This window comes from Strix aluco, chromosome 2 (genome assembly GCF_031877795.1).
Source record: "Strix aluco isolate bStrAlu1 chromosome 2, bStrAlu1.hap1, whole genome shotgun sequence".
Classification (NCBI taxonomy): domain Eukaryota; kingdom Metazoa; phylum Chordata; class Aves; order Strigiformes; family Strigidae; genus Strix; species Strix aluco.
Genome location: NC_133932.1, coordinates 53,348,189 through 53,367,949, shown reverse-complemented (window position 1 = coordinate 53,367,949; position 19,761 = coordinate 53,348,189). Strand labels below are relative to the sequence as shown.

Genomic DNA, 19,761 nt, shown 5'->3' with positions numbered 1-19,761 from the left:
ATCAACACCAAAGAAAGCTAGTAGAAGTCAGACACTTCAAGTTGATGCGGTTAGTACAAAAAAGGAAAATAAAAGGGAACACTCAAAGCACTCTTCAAAGACCATCATGCAAGTGTTGCAGAAAGTTAAGCCCATCACCCATTTTCTGTTTACCCTTGCAAGGACTTAATTACGCGTGCAGCAGTTTTGCATAGCACCCATTTAAACCATGCCACCAAAATGGTAAACTTGGTAGTTACCAATCATTTAGATGGGGGTCAAAAGGGCTAATGCCTTAGATTGCTCTTAATCATAAGATATCCTCAGACAAACCTCCCCAGTCTTCATTCTGGCTCTACAAACACAAAATCAAGCAGCAGTGAAAATGTGATACCAACTACTTAATTAAAAAAAACAAACAAAACAAGACCCACCCAATTATTTACAGCTTATTTCAATTTAAAACAAAAGTTAGAAAATATTCTAAACTATATACAAAATTCAGTTATTTCACTCAAATGTGTTTCAGCTATTGTTATTCTTTAAGTTAATACAATTTTATTAGGTCCTACTAAAAGTTCACTGTAACAAAGCAAACAACAGAAATGCAACAGTAAAAAAAACATCTGTTCAAAGACTCCAAGTAGATGCATTAAAAAACTCTTATTTCTCATTTCTTAACAAGATAAAGGATATTAGTACCTTAAATTAGTAAGTTCTAGAGAGTTGTTTAGAAAGGCTCACCTGTGCTTGAAGGAATATCAATTCAAAGACTGTTTTTTTTTTTTTTAAGAGAACTTAAGATCATTTGTTCATTACTGTAACAGATTGAGAGCGTAATAGAATAGGATGCTACCAAATTTACATATACTTAATTCAGTGACTAAGTTTCACACGGTATTATTACTAATATTGCTGTTAAAGTAAGATTCGTTCCATGAAAGGAAATAGAAGTTTTATTCAACTTATCTACCTACCATTCCTGAAGTAATTCAAACAAGTTAATTCAAGAGCTATGTAATCATATTTACTATTAAGTCATCATTGTCACTTGCTGAGCTGTATGTGATAAGCCAGTCAGTTCCATGTAGTAATCCTTGGTGCAAAAAGTTGAACATTTTCCCTTTAATCCATCTGTTAATCAAATATACTTAGATTTCTCAAAGAATTGTGAACAGGTCTTCTCAGACTTTTTTTTGTGCCTTTTTAAAATCAAGTTTTCAGCATAAGATTTAAAATATACACACTTTTTATGCATCTTGATAGCCATCACCGGAACTACTACTGTTGTTAGACAGCTTGGCACAAAAAACACAACTTCTCCCTTAAAAATAATAAATAAAAGCCCCCAAACACACATCAGCAATGTGCCTGACATCTGTACAACACACAAATAAGACCACAAAGAAATGAGAATCTAAAAAGTGAACACAATGGGATGCCTCCTGGGGACATTCATATTCTTTTCACCTACTATTCTGTGGGGCTCTAAAGTCATCTTCACAGGTAGTGAAAATTTTAGGAAGGGGTAGTAGAACTGCAACATGACACATCATCTCAGACACCAGAGTAAAAATTGAATTTTCTCCTCACTATCTCAAGGTCCAAACATTAACATTGCTCTTTTCAGCATTCTGCCAGATTCAGGGAACACATTCTATTAAAATGCAGATTAATGTGCTCATTCAGAAAGAGCATCTAATTTTGAAGATAAGATACTCCTTACTGTCAAAGCAGTCTTCTGCAATTGTTCATTGAATTTATTATGTTTATTGACCAAAAGCACACAACTAAGCTCCTGAAAACAGCTACGGCATATGCAACAGTGCTAAAATTTTCATCTATCACCCTGACACAGTGCTTCTACAGACTGCAACAGAAGAGTATCTCTGGAGAAAAATCTGTTGGTTCAGTGTACAGATAATAAGTATACCCTGAATAGAATTATAATCTATGAGGAGTTTGGTGTACTGTTAATATACCCTCAACAGTTCTACAAGAATTGCTTATATCAGTGAATGATCAACTTCATAGGTAGTTTTGCAAAGTGGATGTTGTTGATCAGCATTGGAATTCACATCAGAGAGGGTACTGAATAGTTATCAGACAGCAAGGACTTCATTTATGCTGATTTGTCTTACTTATAATAGAAACTTCCTCATGTTTCAATTTGCAAAGCTGACTGAATGCATACTTAATACTTATATGGAAGACTCCTTTCTTCACAACTTGTTGAGTCTTAAGAACTTCTAATCAGCATTTTGATTTCTTTAATAGAATAAGATTACTCACATCTTACATGCATACAGAAAAAAAAGGAGAATATTATGGAGACAGATTTACTGAAATGATATTTTAAAGGTCTGAACAAGAAATGCTTAGGTGAAAAGCAGACTGCTTTCTAACATTTTCAATTCATAAAGCCAAGGATAGATTAAGATTTGACAACATGTTTCTGGAAAGACAACTGGATTTCCAAAGCATTTAGAAATCACAGCCTGCAAATCCATGATAAATCCTAAGCATCATGACACATCTAGAAAAGCCAGAAACTTCACAAAGAACATTAAGATACCGAACTGCATTTTTCCAAAAAAATAATCAAAAGACTCACAGACAGACCAGTAAAATATTTATGTTACCAGAAGAAAAAGCAGTCTGAGAATAGGAAGAAGGTGAAGTATCATACAATAACTTCATGGATACTCAATGACAGTTTTTTGAGAAGACACTTAAATCTGAAAAGGTTGACTTCCCCTCTCCCCATTCCTACTTGGGAGTAGAACAGAGGTGAAGGTTCTATTATCAATTTACTGGACCAATTCCTATTGCTTTAAACAGAAGAGTATGATCTGGTAAGGATTTGCAGGAAAGCCTACTCCACAGTACAAGGAGGACAGTTCAAAAATATCTATTAAAAATACACAAACACCTTCAATATTAAGGTTTACAGATCTGTCTGCTACTATTAAACTTACAACTAGTTGTCTTTAGAGGTTTGTCCCAAAGAGAAGCAATGTTCCTATGATTCCTGATTAAGTGTATTCTTACAGTTCATTCCATCTGAAGTCCAGGGGAATTTACATCAGGTATTTACAAAGCCATGATGACTTCTTAAAAAAACACTGGCAGGTTGTATTAGTGACTTTATAAACTCAGTAGTCTACAGTCAATGACAAGCAAGATAGCCATATAAAGTCAGAAATACAGTTCTATAAATATTTTAAGTCACTTTTTACTTGAACAGAATGCTACAAAGCAAAGTAATTAACACAAACATACACAAAGAATAGATGATAGCATGACAAGGCCTGGAACTGTAACTGACACATTTGGAAATACCACATTTGCACAGTTCCACACAATCAAACAGTAACTTTAGTATCCCTTTGCTCCCCGTCCTGTGAACACTGAATTTAAGCAGCAGTGTTAACTGTTAACGACCACAAGAACAACCCATATCATAACTGAACAACAAAACCAAATTTTCCTAAGACAAAGTGCAAATAAATTCTTCCAAAGTGAAGCATATTATATATACAGTGTTATAGAGCACCACTGTAGTCAAGCATGTGCACAAGGCCTATTTCATTCAAAAATAACCATCTGTTCAACACATGTGGAAAAATGAACACAAAAGCAACTGACCTCTTCATTTAGGCCCAACATGCTTTATCTTGTTTTTGAGGAATGTTTTGTGACAAACTATGCCAATCTAAGGACAAGCAATTCAACTTTTCATTCCCAAGACTGAGGCAGGGGGAAACCTACCTCGAAGTATCTTACAAAAAGCCATTTCCACATGCATGCAGTTTCTCACATACTACTTAAAGAGCACCTACATTTTGAAGAGCACAATTAAGAAAACATGCGATGCCTCAAAAAAGAAAGTAATTATGTTGAATGCACATTCCCAAATTGGACTTATATATTCTGTTTATGTATAGACTTTACCTATCACATAAAACCAGAAATAGTTTCATTCTGAGTTCTTAAATAATGTCTAGAACCAATACCATAAACAAGCTCACTTTATTTTTGATCAATGCCGAGTCAATACCTTCAGTATAAATGGACAAGGCACACACTTCATACCTGAACTAAAAGATCAAACAATCTAACTGCATTATCACAGAACTGTCTAGGTTGGAAAAGACCTTGAAGATCACCCAGTCCAACCATTAACCTAACATTAACAGTTCCCAACTACAGCATATCCCTCAACGCTATGTCAACCCTTCAGGGACTGAAGTCTGAAATGCTTTTTACAAAAGCATCAGCTACCAAAACACTACCACAACTTACTCTATCTCCTACAAATTGGAAGGGAAACCAAATCCACAAAGATCATAGCTATTTCCTAATCCTTAATTAATGAACTAACAACATACCCCTTTCTCATTCATGATAACTCATAGCTCCCCATACGTATCTTCTAAAAACTAATTACAGACCAGTATCTATGCCTAAAATCAAGCACATACATGTCTTAAACTGACCAACTAAGCTGACTACCTGAAACCGAGCCAGAAGTTACACATAAAGAACAGACAGCAATCAAGGCAGTCAGCTCTCCATTGTAATAAAGATTTCATTATTCATTCTTGTTTCACATGGAGAGGAATACAGGTACAGCCGAGGCAAATACTGTCACTGCCAACCTAGGAAGGCAGTCTATTTCAGTAGTCTATATTTAAGAGCTAATATTAAGTGAAGACTGAATTAATTGCATTAATTATGGTAAGTTCCTCAGGAGACTAGTAAGAAACAAGTGCTAAACCAGACAAAACCCCTTATACTCCCACCCACTCCAGGCTTCAGGGATTTTCTTTTGTCATTGCTAATGCTAACATTCCTTTATTTTGTCGTATCTCAAGGAGAACTGAATACCATCTCTCCACTATTATGCATACCTTCAAACATAGTTTCCAATTAGCACATTTCATCTCCAAGAAGAAAATTTTCATGGCATATGCAGGAAATTCACCAAATTTTCATTTCCAGTCAAAGATGCTCATTCTAAAACTAAAAGCTTAAATCTACATAGCAGCCCTAAACATCGCACACAAGTCAGCTGACATTAACAATTTAAACACCCTTCTGGATGTAGGATGAGGTGAGGGCTTGAAATAGCAAGGGAAATAAGGTTAATTGATAGCATATCTGTTATTCTTCATGTGGAAGGACTAGTAAATACTACCTGAGGCCAAACTGCAAGAGCCTAAGAAAAAAACATTCACACAGCTTTTAGATTTTTTTGATCATTACTAAAATAGAGATGGAACCAAACAAGTATGATTTGTCCATGGATCCGCTGGCCTTTTTATTGATACACCTCTTAAAAAAAATATGTATTTTTAAGTATTTTAGATGTTCTGCAATCAACCACTCAAAGAATACATACACACCCTATAAAATAGTGGTGGACAAAATGGGGATAATTTCCAAGATATTTTTATAAAAGTTACATAGGATGGATAACAAAAAGAATTTTCACTCAAAGCCAATGATTAGGAACTTTCTTCTACTTCAAATGAAGGTGAGTGAATCTGTATAGATTTGCTTTTAAATACATACAATATACTATATAACTGCCTGGTTTAGATGTTAGAATTATTAACTCCTTAATTTTAGTGTTTCAGCACAGTAAATAACCATGAACTTCCAAGCACCATACTGAATTACCTGGACCATCAAATAAAAACACAACAATTAGACTTGAGAGAAAAAAAAAAACAGATCCTCTCTTTTGCATAGAACATATTTTGTTGCTAGCTTCATGCACTTTAAAAATAAGTATAATGAAATCATGCACAGGATTTTTAGCTGATCCACACAAGTGTATATAACTCATGCAACAACATACTGCATTTACCCATTTTCTTCTCTCAGTATAACTGAGTTGTTCACACAAGCAAAAAAACCACCTTTTTTAGAAAGGCATGCCTTTGTAATCACTAGTTAAGTATTTAAAATTTCTACAGTAAACGATATAAAATTATCAAACAAGACACGGGACAGCATTCTTTTGAACAGATGTATTTCTAGCAATAGATTTATAAGGAAGCATGGAAGCACTGGAATAATTAGTTTTTACTACCAGTCATATGGTTAACACAGCCAGTATTGACAACTGACTATTGGTAAGTTATCAGCTGGTAATAAATGGGGGTGACGGTGGTGTAAGGAATGAATATTTGAACTGAGTACATTATTGAAGAGCTAACAAGAAACTGGAGGTGAAAAAGGCTTAAAAAGTTCCTATGTTTCAGTCACACAAACTCTAGCAGTAAGTGAACTGCACAGCACCAAGAACTTAATGACAAACTGAAGTAGGTGCTCAGAAACAGAAGTACATCCTGGAAAACTGCCACAGAAAATACAAGTAGGCAAGGCTATTAAGAACTAATTCACTATTCAGCAATTTATGCCTCTGCATATTTTCTTTTAACATCACATAAATAGCCCCTTAATGTATTTGTAATGATTTTCCTTTGTATAAGTATTCTGTACAGCTTTTAATCTTTAAGGTGCTTCATACATTAATGTATGTAGCATTACTAATTAATAACGTTGTGTATTCAACACTGATTAGTAATTTTTAAGTTAGGCAATATAAGTATTCAGGGCCAAATAAAAGTCCTTTTGTTGCACATAATTAGAATCTGACATGGTCAAAAACAAACACACAACCACCCTGCTATAAATGGTTTGCATTTGGAATCAAACCACATTTCATTCCAGTAGCTTGGAAGTATTCTGGGAAGCAGAAATTAACTGAAAGTACCAAAAAGTCTCCAGTTGTGACAAACTATTATTTTAACAACCCTCTTCATCAAACTCAGCATGCACATAGCAGCAGTTGATACAGAAACCTCTGCAGAAAGAGTCCAACTTTATTGGAAGCTCAATTTAAATATGAATTCAGACTTTTACAGGTTTTATAAACTAAAAATCAGACATATAGTTTTATACTTGATCAACAGTCAATATAATGAAGAATGAAAAACATAAAAATCAAACGTAAGACTACAGTGGTGCTGTAATAAACTGTTACATTCCAATTTAATCAGAAAGATTTAATAAACCTTGACAGAACAGAAAATCTCAGAGATGGGGAAAGGAACCGTAACCAGAGTAAAGCTATCAGTGCAAGGGAAAAATCTCTCATTGAAAAAGTGATACTTCCTTTTGCATAAAATTTTTAACTTGAAGTTATATTAAGTCTAAAAAGAGAATGCTAATTATTTAAACAGAATATCAGTAATTCCTAGAACTAGAATGCATTTTTGCTTTAGAAGAGCCCTAAGAAAATGGTGAAAATAAAATTCAAAACCAGTGAGAACAAGAAAAAAAATAGTAATTCTATTCTATGTATAATTAACAGTACATTTGCAGGAGACAGACTGAAATAAATAACTAATTTGTTAGATCTGTTTTCATATGAAGAAGAACATAAGATTTTAACAGAATAAACGGATTATTTCCCCCTCCCCTTTGTGAACAGGACTTCTGGTTAAGATAAGTCCTTCTAAGAGTAAAAGAGGGCTCAAGAAAAACTGCATCAGAACACAAGCAGTAAATAAGTGCATCTATTTCCTTCCTAGAAAAACAGGGTAGCAAATCTGTGTGTAATGGCTGACCTCCTTCATGACACTAACTAGGGGTTGACAGACAAGAACTTTAACGTGCTGTGGATTTGCCTGTACTCTGAAAGGATTACAAACACAACTACAAGGATAAAGAACATTATGTGTTTCCCCATCCTATTAAGACCATGTTCAACAAAAAAAGAGTACCAAGTGGAACACAGAACATTCATATGAGAATTAAGCGATTAACTCACAGGATGAAATAACAAATTGAAGGTTCACATGAGGGGGGAAACAGAGGAGCCTACATTTATGTAGATTCTTACCAGTGAACCTCATTACATTTAAAAAAATTAAGGTTCATCATCCCTGTTAAAACGTACATTCCACTGACTTGCACACAAGACTGATGGCTCCTCTAGCACACCAGAATTTTGTGACTTCCATTTAGACATTAAAGGACCTTAACACTGACCTCAAGACTACAGCATTTCAGTTTAACACCAAAAAAACCCACACAGAACACCCACCCCACCCCCCCCAAAAAAACAGCATAGGATGGAGAAACATGAGGAAATGATACTAAATTTTTCTCTATCACTGAACCCCTTCCCATCAAATGTTTTCCAAAGAAAAACAGTAGAGGTGCACTCTGTCTTCAAAGTTAGTAATGAACAACAAAAGCATTCAAAGTGAAAAAACATATGTTCTTATACGTCATTCTGTATGTTTCTACAGCATTACTATTACTGCTTTGTCAACTTAAAAACCAGAAACGTTCCAGAGTAAGCAACCTATAGCAGAAAGGCAGGTCTTTAGAGTAAGAACTATGCCTGAACGAGTCTCAAAGAAGAGAGTCTAGTTTCTGGATTTCAGCAATGAAACAGTAAAGAAGTGAACATGCATCAGGTATGACAAAAAGCTAATGGTTGATTAATAAAGAGAAGAAATGAAAGACACGTGAACTAAGTTAAAACAGCATGAACTATAATTATCTAAGTATACACATAAAACAGCCACTTGCATTTCTAGCAAAATACAAAAGTCACAGATTATACACATGCCAAACAAAATGAAAAGAGCAGGTAACATCATCATATTGCACAATTACGACAAATAACTAGAAACTACATGCTAAGCATGCTAAAAAGCACCTTCTACAAGCTTATAGAAACAGGAGCTTTTTTGACTCACAGCCTACCATGCTGATGCTTTGGCCAGAGAAGTTGAATTTGCTTACCTCCTGTAGAAGATCTGCCTGTTCAATGGCTTTGAGAACATTTTTCTTGGAAGTCTCCTGAACTTCCCCTCCTAAAAGGAACTCATCCAGAATAAAATAGGCTTTTTCAAAATTGAAGATGATATCAAGTTCACATACCTAAAAAGAACATAAAGCATTATTGCAATGTGGGAGGATACTATCTGTTGAGGTATATCCTCTCACAAAACTTAACTTGTTCACAGCTTCACCAAATCAAGATGTTAGCCTCAAGCTACCACCTTTTAAGAAATGGGGCTACAAAAAAAAAAAAAATCAGTCCTTTGAGGAAAAATAAAATTTAAAAAACGTTTTTTTGCTTGAGTTACAGCAACCTCTTTGAGAAACGTTTTCGTTGTTAAAAAGGGTTCAATTCCCAACCATCAGTATAGTGTGGCTCTTCATGAGGCACGAGAATATCCCTCTAAAAATTCTTCCTGCCTGCAGTATCCAAAGGCAGATTATACAATCTTACAGAAAAATATGAAAACACAATCATCTCAAATTTCTTATTCATTCTATGCATTTCCTAGTCAGAAGGACTATGAAGGCAGAAGGATAAACAGCAGTTTTTCTAAGAGTGCTAATGCACATTACTGCAGTTGTTTGTGTTTGTTATCTGGCTAAGCAGATATCTGTCTTCTCTTTCCTTACCACTCCTGCCAGTTCACAACCAACTGCCTCCTTCAGAAACAAATGTCAGAAGCGCCCTAGAGCAGTGCCAGGGAGAAGGAAAGCTGGGTGCCTAGACAGAAAGCTAAGGATAAGATTTTATCTGACCTCAAGTGAGACTACTAGGAAATGAAATAAATACAGGCAATTAACACCAGATTAATAGCAGTTTTTCTCCAAAATTAATGATTTATTTTTGTATTTTAACAGTTTAATTTGGCCAAGCAAACAACATAAAATGCATTAGATGCACCTTTTCAACGGCTAGTTGATTATGTTTTTTAGAAGTACTGTGGGCATAAAACAAAATGATATAATATAAAGAGACTGTGAATATATAAAAATTAAAAAGAAAATACTAACTCACACTGCCAAAATACTTGTCAAGAAGTTCTACATAGCGATGAATTATTTCCAGAGTTATTAGTTCATTGTCCTGATCTTCAATAGCACAGCAAAAATAGAGACTTGCATATCTGTAATAACAAAACAATCCTGAAGTTAGAACATGAGCAAAATGAATGCACATGAGATGTATTACATACTCAAGTTTAGGATACAGTTACTCTAAATCAACAGCCATGCAAGTTCTGCCAAAGAATGGTTGAAAGACCTGCAGACGTATGCATGTACAATAGGGATCTCCCTCCTCAAGTCAAGCAAGACTTCAGTCTTCACCATCCTTTAGCTGACAGAATTAAATTAGCCTAAGAGGTGGCTGGAAATGTATTTGATTTTTTGGCCTCCTGTTAGAGTTCTAAGGCAAGATACTTCCTCTACTATCAAATCCAAACACTGGTATATTAATCAAGAGATTCAATCTTAAATTTTTATCACACAAGCTACACACAGAGAGATTAAAAACTATAGAAAACGCTTTGGGAAAAGTAAATTTAATTATCAATTGGGATTTGGTCTTTATAGAGAATTTAACAAATGCCCTAAAATCTCCAAAACTAACACTACTGTCATATACTCCAATGGCTATTAAGTCAACAACTCAGTTACTAACAACTGTCCTAGTATCAGACTAAGGAGAGGCCATCAGCTAGTTTCTAGCAATCCACTTACACCATGGAAGACAGGGAATTCTTTACTTCAGGTATGATCTTGAGTTCCAATTTAACAAAAAGACCATCAAGTTCTACTCTGCTCTACCAGACACTCGTTCAAGTCATGTTTAAAAAAGCTGATGCAAAAACAAAACAGGAATGAAAGCTGAAAAACCCATTTAGGCTTTTCTAAAGTGCCCAAACCATATGCCATACAGACACACATGGCACAAATGAGATTTCAAGTAACACCTGTTGTAACTGATAATTGAACCAGAAACAGCTTTTGTTTGGCTGTTTAGAGAGCACAACTGGCCACATTAAGCACTCTGAGTAGCCAGACCTTTTGAAAAAATAAGTCATTGAGATGTGAATGCCAAGTTTAAGATGCATATTTGTTTCCCACACACAGAATTGCATACACCTTTTAAGTGTTAGGCATATTTTATCAGCTGGGACTTTGTAAGCTCACAAAGAAATTGTCAGGATTTTTGGCTAGAAGTCCTGCAAAAAAATGTTGTATTTTGTAGTATGTTCAAATTTGTCTCCCAGCCACTCACCTAGCATCACTTATGACCTGAACATTCCCCCACTCTGCTCGAAGTCAAACTGCTATGGCTTCACCATGAACAACTAATCAGAAAAACTTCTATCCAAAGGTTTCAACTATTACAAAAAAAAAAATTACTGCCTACAATTTCTTTCCATCCTACCACAAAACATGATGGGGGGGGGGGGGGGAGACTAGACACCTCCATTACCTCCATTAGGACTTAACACTAACTCCCTTGCTCTTTCATCTCTTTACCATGGTGACCAGCACATCAGAAGTCCTATCTGAGCACAGTTCTTTGGATTTTACACTGTTGTGTTTGTGCCTCCCTAATTTTTCAAGGACACTTACAGTCATTGTAGCAGCTTGCAAGATTCAATTTGTATAACGCATCTTTTAGATAAAGCTATTTAAAAAAAATATTGGAAGTGATACTATAAAGTAAAACGTTTTCAAACCTACTGAGGAATCTGTAAGTCAAACTTCATGTTATCGTATTTCATTATAGAAAAAAAGAGCTTGGCACATTAGTTGACATTTATGCTAATTACCAGCACTCAGGCCAAATCCATCTAAACAAAGCTTTCTTCATATTCAGATAAGCAGCACTGATTATGAAGTATAGTTAAACTGTTCCATTACAGTGCTTAAACACAGGTTGAATCACATACCAGCAGACCTTATCAAATCAAGTTTGACTCAAATATTTGAAATTTATCCACACGGGGCAGTCCCTTTGTGCTTCCCTACTACTTAAGAGTCTCCTGATGCACTGAACTATTCTATGCAAATACCCGGAAATGAGGGTGGGAGAGAGAGGGAGACAGACTACCTAACATAAAACACTTTCCTACGAAGTGGTCTGCTCTCAGTGTCCTCATTTAAAAGAAAACGTAGCATACTTTTCAAAGACTTTATTTGGCCCCTAGTGACTAGACTACATATTCAAGCTCTTCCTACTGCAGCTTTGGAGAAAGAATACCAAAAAAACAGACACTACACAGTAGCATCTTAACACAAAATGGAGACCTAGGTATCTATCATTATATACAGAAAATATTTTTCAAACTGTTTTTTCAGTAGCAACTGTGACTAATGGATCACTACTCAACAAAAAAACCAACAAAAAAAACCCAACAAATGCAGATTCAATAAGCCTACATGGCAAATAGTGGATGAGTATAAACAAGTCAGCCATCATTGCAAAGGGCTTGAGCATACTACAAAGGTATACTTTTCTCCAGACACAAATTCTCAAAGGCAATAGTTTATTGTAATTTTTTTTCTCTGCAGGCCAGAGCTTCAGAAAAGTGTCCACATATAGTCTACAGCAGATAAACAAGAGGTTTTGCCAAGTGTAGAAGCTTACATGGAGAATGTCCATACAAAGACAAGTAGATTACTGTACTTGGCTGAAAAAGATTTCTGCTCTGCAGAAGCATTGTTTCTTCCTAATGAGCCTGACAGAAGCCTGTCTTTCATATGCACCCAATGAAAAGGCAAATCCTGATAGTCAAGTATGCCACATCACACAGCAGCAAATGTCATGCAGTCTGTAAGAAACAATCTGCCCTTTTTATTCCTATTGTAATGGGGGGGGGGGGGGGGGGTGTCTCTAGGTATTATTCACAGAATCTTCAGACCCAACCCAGCTGCTTACACTCATTTAGGGAAATATTTTATGATAAACATCCTCCACATAGCAGAAAGGGGACCAAAAACAGAGACCAAAAATAGTTTGGAAAATATCACCTCAAAATGTAGTACAGAATAAAAGACCAAAAAGGGAACACAGGAGGCGTAAATAATTACACAAATTCCTGCCTTCAGACAGTTAACCTTAGGGGTTTTTTTTTGTGATAGGAACCAAATTCATGAAGCTCCCTCTCAGTAGTTGCAATAGTTCAGTAGTGGGAAGCCTCAGAATTGGCAGGCAGAGTTCTCTGCTAGTGCACTGCTCACAGCCAGGTTCAGTAACTGCTGGGAGATCCAGCTGCTGTGGGCAGAACATAACTTGCAAATCCTACCAGTTCAGGGGTGTTCTCCTACTAGATGAGAGAACACCTGCTGGAAGTAATCCCTGGAAGTTTGTCACCAGCTAAAGCTGCAAGCCGTTAATCTGTCAGCACCTAACTCACTTTGCATGTAGATCCTAACTGAAGAAATTTAAAGCTTACAGAGTTCGGCAGGAGCAGAGCTGAACGGCAAATGACAACCAAGCAGACAGATGCTTTAAGGGAGCCCAGGAATCTATGGGTTGGTGATAGGTGACCCAGTGAAAACTGGGACCACTAAAAAGTTGTGTTTGGAAAAAGATTTTTTTCTCCTCCAAAAAACTTACACATTTCTTTAATAAAACAAGAAGTTCTGAGACTCTAGGACAGGCTGATCAGTCACTATTCAGTCAATGATACATAAATCCACAACAATAACACATTTAACTTAAGAATAAGTGAAGCATTTCTTTTACAGTTTCTCATTTCAGCAAGGCTATACCCCCCAGTAGTTTTAGAAATTAACAAAAGCTTGGTATGGTAATCCTCTTAAGAAAAAGCTGCTGCTTTTTGATGCTGAGGTCCTCCTAGTGCCACATGAACTAGAATCCTCTACAAAGAGGCCCTGATCAGGTTAAAATAATCAAACACAAGTACCTAATTCACCATAATCCTCACATTCAGTAAGTTTCACAGAGCCACCTAATCAACACCATAGTAACATATTTAACAGATACAACTGGCACCTTAGATGTACATAAAGACAGACAGATCATGTCAACTGCTGGGCACATACCCCTAGCCACATGACTTCACCTTCAGTTCACAATACTTTGAGCTAAGAGGCTCACTACTTGCAGACTGGGCTATTTCGTTATTTCTTTCAGTGGGCAGGAGGATAAGAAACTTGTAAAACTTATTTTTCCCTAAGTCTTTAATGTAACCTACGATTATGGTTATTTTATGTTAAAGACGATTGCCACAACATTAAGGGCAGCACAAGCTATGACAGTTTTATAACTTTATACTACAAATACAATTCCAAACTGACACACAAAACCAAAGCCACAATCCTTAATCAAATTACCAGTCAATAATAACCAAGTCCCATGATCTCAGTTAACCAAATGCTAACAAAGTAAAATTTAGATAAAAACAGTTATTCTGTAATTTCTGATTTTGACTGCAGTATACTACACAATGAAAATAACTCATACTGCCAGAAGCTAAAATAGCGAACAGCTGAGATCTTCAGGGGTGGGGGTGGGGAATCACATCCTAAGCTCCTTTTTTTTTTTAAAGTAAAATTAGAAATTTTAACATTTAACACATTTCTCTGCCACAAGGGGAAAGGTGCATGAACTTCTGCTCTATATGCTCCAATACCACTACAGTTAGTTTTTAAAATGACAAAATATGAAAAGCAGCCATTAACTATGTTTGCCAAGTTTCTAATCAGCTGTCTGCAGATGACTTCCTCCCTATTTTCATAAAGTGCAATTGTTGTTGGTTTCCCACATTTGAATTTTTTTTTTCCAGCAAGTCACTTCAAATCTCTATTTGTCTCTGGAGGTTAGAAGCTCACATCCTTTTTCAACCTTCTGGTGTCTACCAGGCTGAAAAACTCTCTTCCAAACCAGCTACAGAATACATACATCCCAATTCATGAGCCATGTCAAAAGCAGGGCACCTTCCATCTGTGTTTCATAGCACTACAGAAAAAAATTAAGGCGGCAACAACTGACCCTATTTTGCAGCCATTATCTATGCTACATGTATGAAACCAAGGAAAATAGAAGTTAGTCACACATTCAGATGGATTTTAAAACACTTAATTCTGTGTTCTTGAAGTTTCATTCAGAAAGCATCTTATAAGGATGAAATGCTACAGAGTTAAGGAGGCTAATCAAAACCATCCAGCTTTCTTGATAATGTTAAGGATCAGAAGGCAGCAGAAGCTACTGGCTTGCCAATTTTGCATTTGAGTTCATTCTGTTCTTGCAAAAAGGTACATCAATGAGACCCTTGAGTATACTTCTAATAATGCCAACCATTCTTTGAGTTGCAATATCTAGGTCAATTCTCTTACATGTTGACAGTAAATACACTCTAAAAACAAGAACAGCACATCAATTTCAGCAATTTAAGACTCATAATAGCAATATGCATATACAACAGGTACCATAGCACTATGCACATACTTTATTTATAGCTTTTACTGAAAAACATTTGCACCAGGAGGTTCAGATCCTTCCCAGTAATAAATCAGACAAGAACAGATCTTACACTGAGAGGCTCAAGAGTCTTTTGTCTGTGGGCAATTGGGAACATCTTTTGCAATTTCACAAACCACATAAAGTTCCTGTGGATGTGTTTCTCTTTTAGCCACCCACCTTTCAGAAACTGTTAGACTTCAACTATTACGGTTGTCATCTTGGGATTATCTACTTCTGAGCTATAACAGATCTCCCATTTCAAAGAAATCACACTAGTTGGTACTCATCAACTCTAATTACGGTGTGATGATTGAAAAAAGCCCCACAAACCTAAAAGCTGTTAATGTTATCAGATACAGAAATTTAAACTATCACCTCTTAGACCCAGTCCTTCTGGCGATGTTTTAGCCTAACGAAACATGCCAAAAAAGCAAAAGTAAACCAAGATTTGAGATGTTCATTAGCTTGATACAAGCTAATCTTATGCAAGATTTCATAGGCTAACTGTGCCAGATTGGTTTGCAGATAGTGAAGTAGGCTACTGCAGTCAGCTGTGCACACCAGCAGTCTAGCAGATGGGCTACAGTCTACACCCAGCCCAAAATGGCCTGGATACATCTCCCAGCAAATGTCTTCATTCTCCTGGATCACAGGAGCCACAGCACGCTACTGAGATGCATGAACATCACAACTTTCAGCACTCAACAGTCATACCCAAATTTCCACCAGTTTCCTAGACACAAAAGGACAAGCAGTTGTTAACAGCAATAAACAGACAGGAAGTGAAAGCAGCTGTGTGGAATCACCTCACCACCAGAAGAGCTACCGCTGTTCAGGACTGGGAAGAAAGGGAACCGACTGGCCTACTCAGGCCTAATTTTTCTGATCTAGTCCCCTAAAAACCCAGCTGAAAGAGCACTTGCAGGCATTATGGCTTAAGGGAGCACACAAAGCATTTGAGGAAGTACATGTACGGACAAGAAGTTTTGTGAGGAAATCAAGAGGCAGAAGGAAAAACTGTGTACGCTTTCTTTAAGCACAGCCTTACGCATTGTTCCTCCTCTTTCCTCCTCCCCATATTAAAGAACTACATGCGTTACACAGACTGGTAACATTCATGTGCATGATGTTACATGCACTCATATATGTATGAAACCAGGACTTAAAACACCTAAACTTTGTCGATTCTACCCATTTGGTACACTGGAACAAAGTTACAAACTCTTCATTTCAGCTCCAGTTCTCTCTGTCCTACCTACAGAGAGACTACTGCAGTATTTATTGTAGGGCACAAATTCTTTACTGTATCAATGAGAAAGTAAGAATGCATAAACCTTCTGAAGTTTATAACTAACTAGGGAAACGAGGTAACTCAAGGTTTCATAGCACCAGCTTTAGCTGGCAGAGATGCAGGCTACAAAATCAGGCTGAAGATTAGTTATTTGTGGAGAAAATTATGTCCACACCGCTACATTGTAATGCATTCTAAAGATCAGCGCAAAGCTAAAAAATGCTTGCCCAATACTTCCAGAAAAGTTAGGAACAACTGATAAATGAAACTATTGCAAAGAAAATTATACAGCACTTCCACCAAAAGAAAGCTAGCCATGATTTCTTTGATTAGGAGAAATGCCTTTTTGTATTCATAGCAAAAAAATAACAAAAAAAACAACAAAAAAAGAAACTAGGTACTCTGAAAAATAATTTCCTTATTTCTATGAGCATTTAAATGCAAGTTACATTTTCAGGTGATTTATGAAGTCATTGCCTGAGGTAAATGTTTATAAAATTTAGTTTTTATCACCTATTAAATCTTATATGCTTCATATTTGTACACATTTATGTACCATGTGAATCTAAACATAAAACCAAGAACCACCACTCCTTATGAAAGTAGAAGGAAACCTCATTTCTTTTCTTCAGCACATTTCTAAACGCATGAGTGATTTTCCACACATGAATGATTCCTACTTGGTTATCAAATTAGATTCAAGGGAAAAGTCAGTCTTCTCCATAACCAGCAGAGGGGAGGGGAGGGGGGGGGGGGGGGCGGGGAAAGGGGAAAGGGGGGGGGGAAAAAAATCAACCTTCATGATTTTCTTGCTACTTATTACACTGTTTGTGATGTATGGCAATTACGAGGTTAGTGAGACAGAACAACCTTTTGTAGACAATCTTCAGGTCTCTCCACTCCAGGAAGCTGCACATTTTCGGTTTTCGAGCTAATACTGTTTGAACAAGTTCCCTTGTGATTTTCTTCTTTTCTTTGTCAGATAATGGGACATACCACTTCTGGAGTCTCAGTTTCCCCTGGCGACTAAAAAGCAACATAAACTGCATCTGTTGAATTAGAAGGAGGAAGAAAAAAAGGATTAATCTCAGTCTCTTAGTTATAAAAAGATTTCTGTGAGGAAAACCAAACAGGAAGCAAGATAGCCATCCAAAACCCTAACTACATTATGTATTTCTACAGCGGTGGCAGATGTTACACAAGATTTGGAAGCAGCAATAATACAAAGGGTTCTGCTGAACAAGGTCAGTCAAAGCAAAAATACTAGAAAACGCAGACAAGTTTCAGAAACGGATGTTAGAACCACCAGGTAGCGAGTGAATACACCCCTATTTCACACAAACCGTGTCCGGCACTGCTATGGTTGCATTTACGTTTACTACAGAAAATGACAAAAAAACAGCACAGCAGTCTCTTCAAACACCCAAACTCATTTCCAATTCACCGGATTAGAGCCGTACAGCAGGAGCAATTTGCACTTAAGATCTTTCTGAAAAGCCTCAGAATACTTTAAAAGGCATTAAATCTCCCAACGGAGAGTCCTACGGCATAGAAAAGCCTAGTCTTTTCTCACATTACACAAAAGGAGTAGCGATTAAGTGCTTTCCCTGCGGTCCTATGTTCCAGGTCTCGCTTCCTCTAAAGCAGTGATGTTGCAATTATATTTTAAGAGGAACTTGTCGGCAGTGTTTTCCAGCAGCTGTAACATTAAAGGAAATGGCTTTTTTTTTTCCTTTTTGTTCAAAGTTGTATCGGGCTGAGGAAGTTTCCCAGGCGATATGACAGACGTGAAATACGATGAGAAAGCCCAGCCTAGTCCCGGGTGACAACTCCGACCAGCACCAGCACAGACAAGAGGCGGCGGCAGCAGCAGCGGCGGCGGCTCCGAAGCCCGGCGGTGCTGGGGCGCTCCGTCCGTGGGGGCAGCGCTCCGGGCCGGCACCGCCGCCACAACACCCGCTGCCGGCTACCCGCCGTCCCCGAGCAGCCGCCACGGCTCCTCCCCAGGCGGGAGCGGTGACGGGCCGCCTGAGACGCGCCGCCGGCCGCAGAGGTGCGGGCCCGCCTCGACCCCTGAGGAGAGCGGCGCCCGCTCCGCTCCCTCTCCTTCACCGGGCGAGGGGCAGCCGCCGCCCGTCCCAGCCCGGGGTGCGGAGCGGCGCGAAGCACGGCCGCCGGGGCTGCGCCCGGCTCGCCACCGTCTGCCCGCACGTTGCGGGCTGGCGAAAGGGAGAAGCCGCCGGCCGGCCGCCCCCTCCCCCGGCCGCTCCCCGGGGCGGGCTGGAGAGGAGGGGTCCCGCCACCCGGGCAGGGAGAACCGAGAACCCCTCCCGCGTCCCGTCGCGCCCCCCACGGCTCCGCATCCCGGCGCGGTGAGGGGGGGGGGCGGGCGGCGAGCCCGTCTCCACGCGGCTGTGCTCACCGTGCCCCAGCGGGGAGGACGAGGAGGAGGAGGAGCAGGAGGACGCGGCACCGCTACCCAGGCGGCTGCTGCTGCTACTGCTGCCGCCGCGGCTGCCGAGCGGGACTGAGGGGAGAGCAAGGAGGGAGGGGAGGGCGGGGAGGGGAGGGGAGCTGCCGCCGGCTCAAGCTCGGCGCGAGCGCGCGCGCGCCTCAACGGTTCCCCTTCCCCCCCCACCCCGCTCGGGCAGGTCGGGGCGGGGCCGGGCTGGCGGACGCCTCTCCCAGGCGGAGGCGGGGAAGGACGGAAGGGGGCGGGGCCCGTGGCCGCCGCCGTTCCCCCCCACCCCCCCCGTTTCTCCCCGAACAAAACTTTATTAGATCGGCGGCTCGCGGCGGCGGGGGGGGGGGCGCGGGGACGGGGAACCGACACAACTTGGTGGTGGGGCGCCGAGCTGAGCGCATGAGCAGTGCCGCGAGCGCGGGGGGAACCTGAGGGAGCTCGTCGCCACCCAATGGGGGAGCTCAGCGCAGCGGTGGGCGGGAGGAGCGGAGCACGGTATTGTCCAATGAGAGGGAGGAAAAGGCGGCGAAGGCGGGGCCGGCGGCGGCGGTGGGAGGGGCTGGGGCAGAAGGCGGGGTTAGAGAACATAATCCGCGTGGCCCGAATTAGGATAGGACAACAGCCGGCGCGGCAACAGCCAACCAGGAAGCGCGATGCAGATAGCGGTCTGCAAGCAGCCAATGGGCTGGC

The 19,761-nt window shown here is 39.2% G+C and overlaps 1 protein-coding gene across 6 annotated transcripts in view; it reads right to left on the bottom strand.

Moving 5' to 3' along the window:
* Positions 1–19,257, bottom strand: part of AP1S2 (adaptor related protein complex 1 subunit sigma 2) — a 32,588-nt gene extending 13,331 nt beyond the window's left edge. For 4 of the 6 annotated variants that reach the window (XR_012621950.1, XR_012621953.1, XR_012621952.1 and 1 more), the window contains exons 1-5: positions 19,030–19,257; positions 17,478–17,656; positions 9,869–9,977; positions 8,812–8,949; positions 240–334 (exon numbers count right to left, since the gene is read on the bottom strand). Coding sequence is in view for 2 of the 6 variants with exons in the window: in XM_074814746.1 (XP_074670847.1) it covers positions 8,812–8,949; positions 9,869–9,977; positions 17,478–17,656 (426 nt within the window). In the remaining 4 variants the exon portion in view is untranslated. The remainder of the gene's footprint in view (positions 1–239; positions 335–8,811; positions 8,950–9,868; positions 9,978–17,477; positions 17,657–19,029) is intronic. The other 2 variants (XM_074814746.1, XM_074814747.1) reach the window with 1 other exon arrangement.
* Between the last annotated feature and the right edge of the window lie 504 nt (positions 19,258–19,761).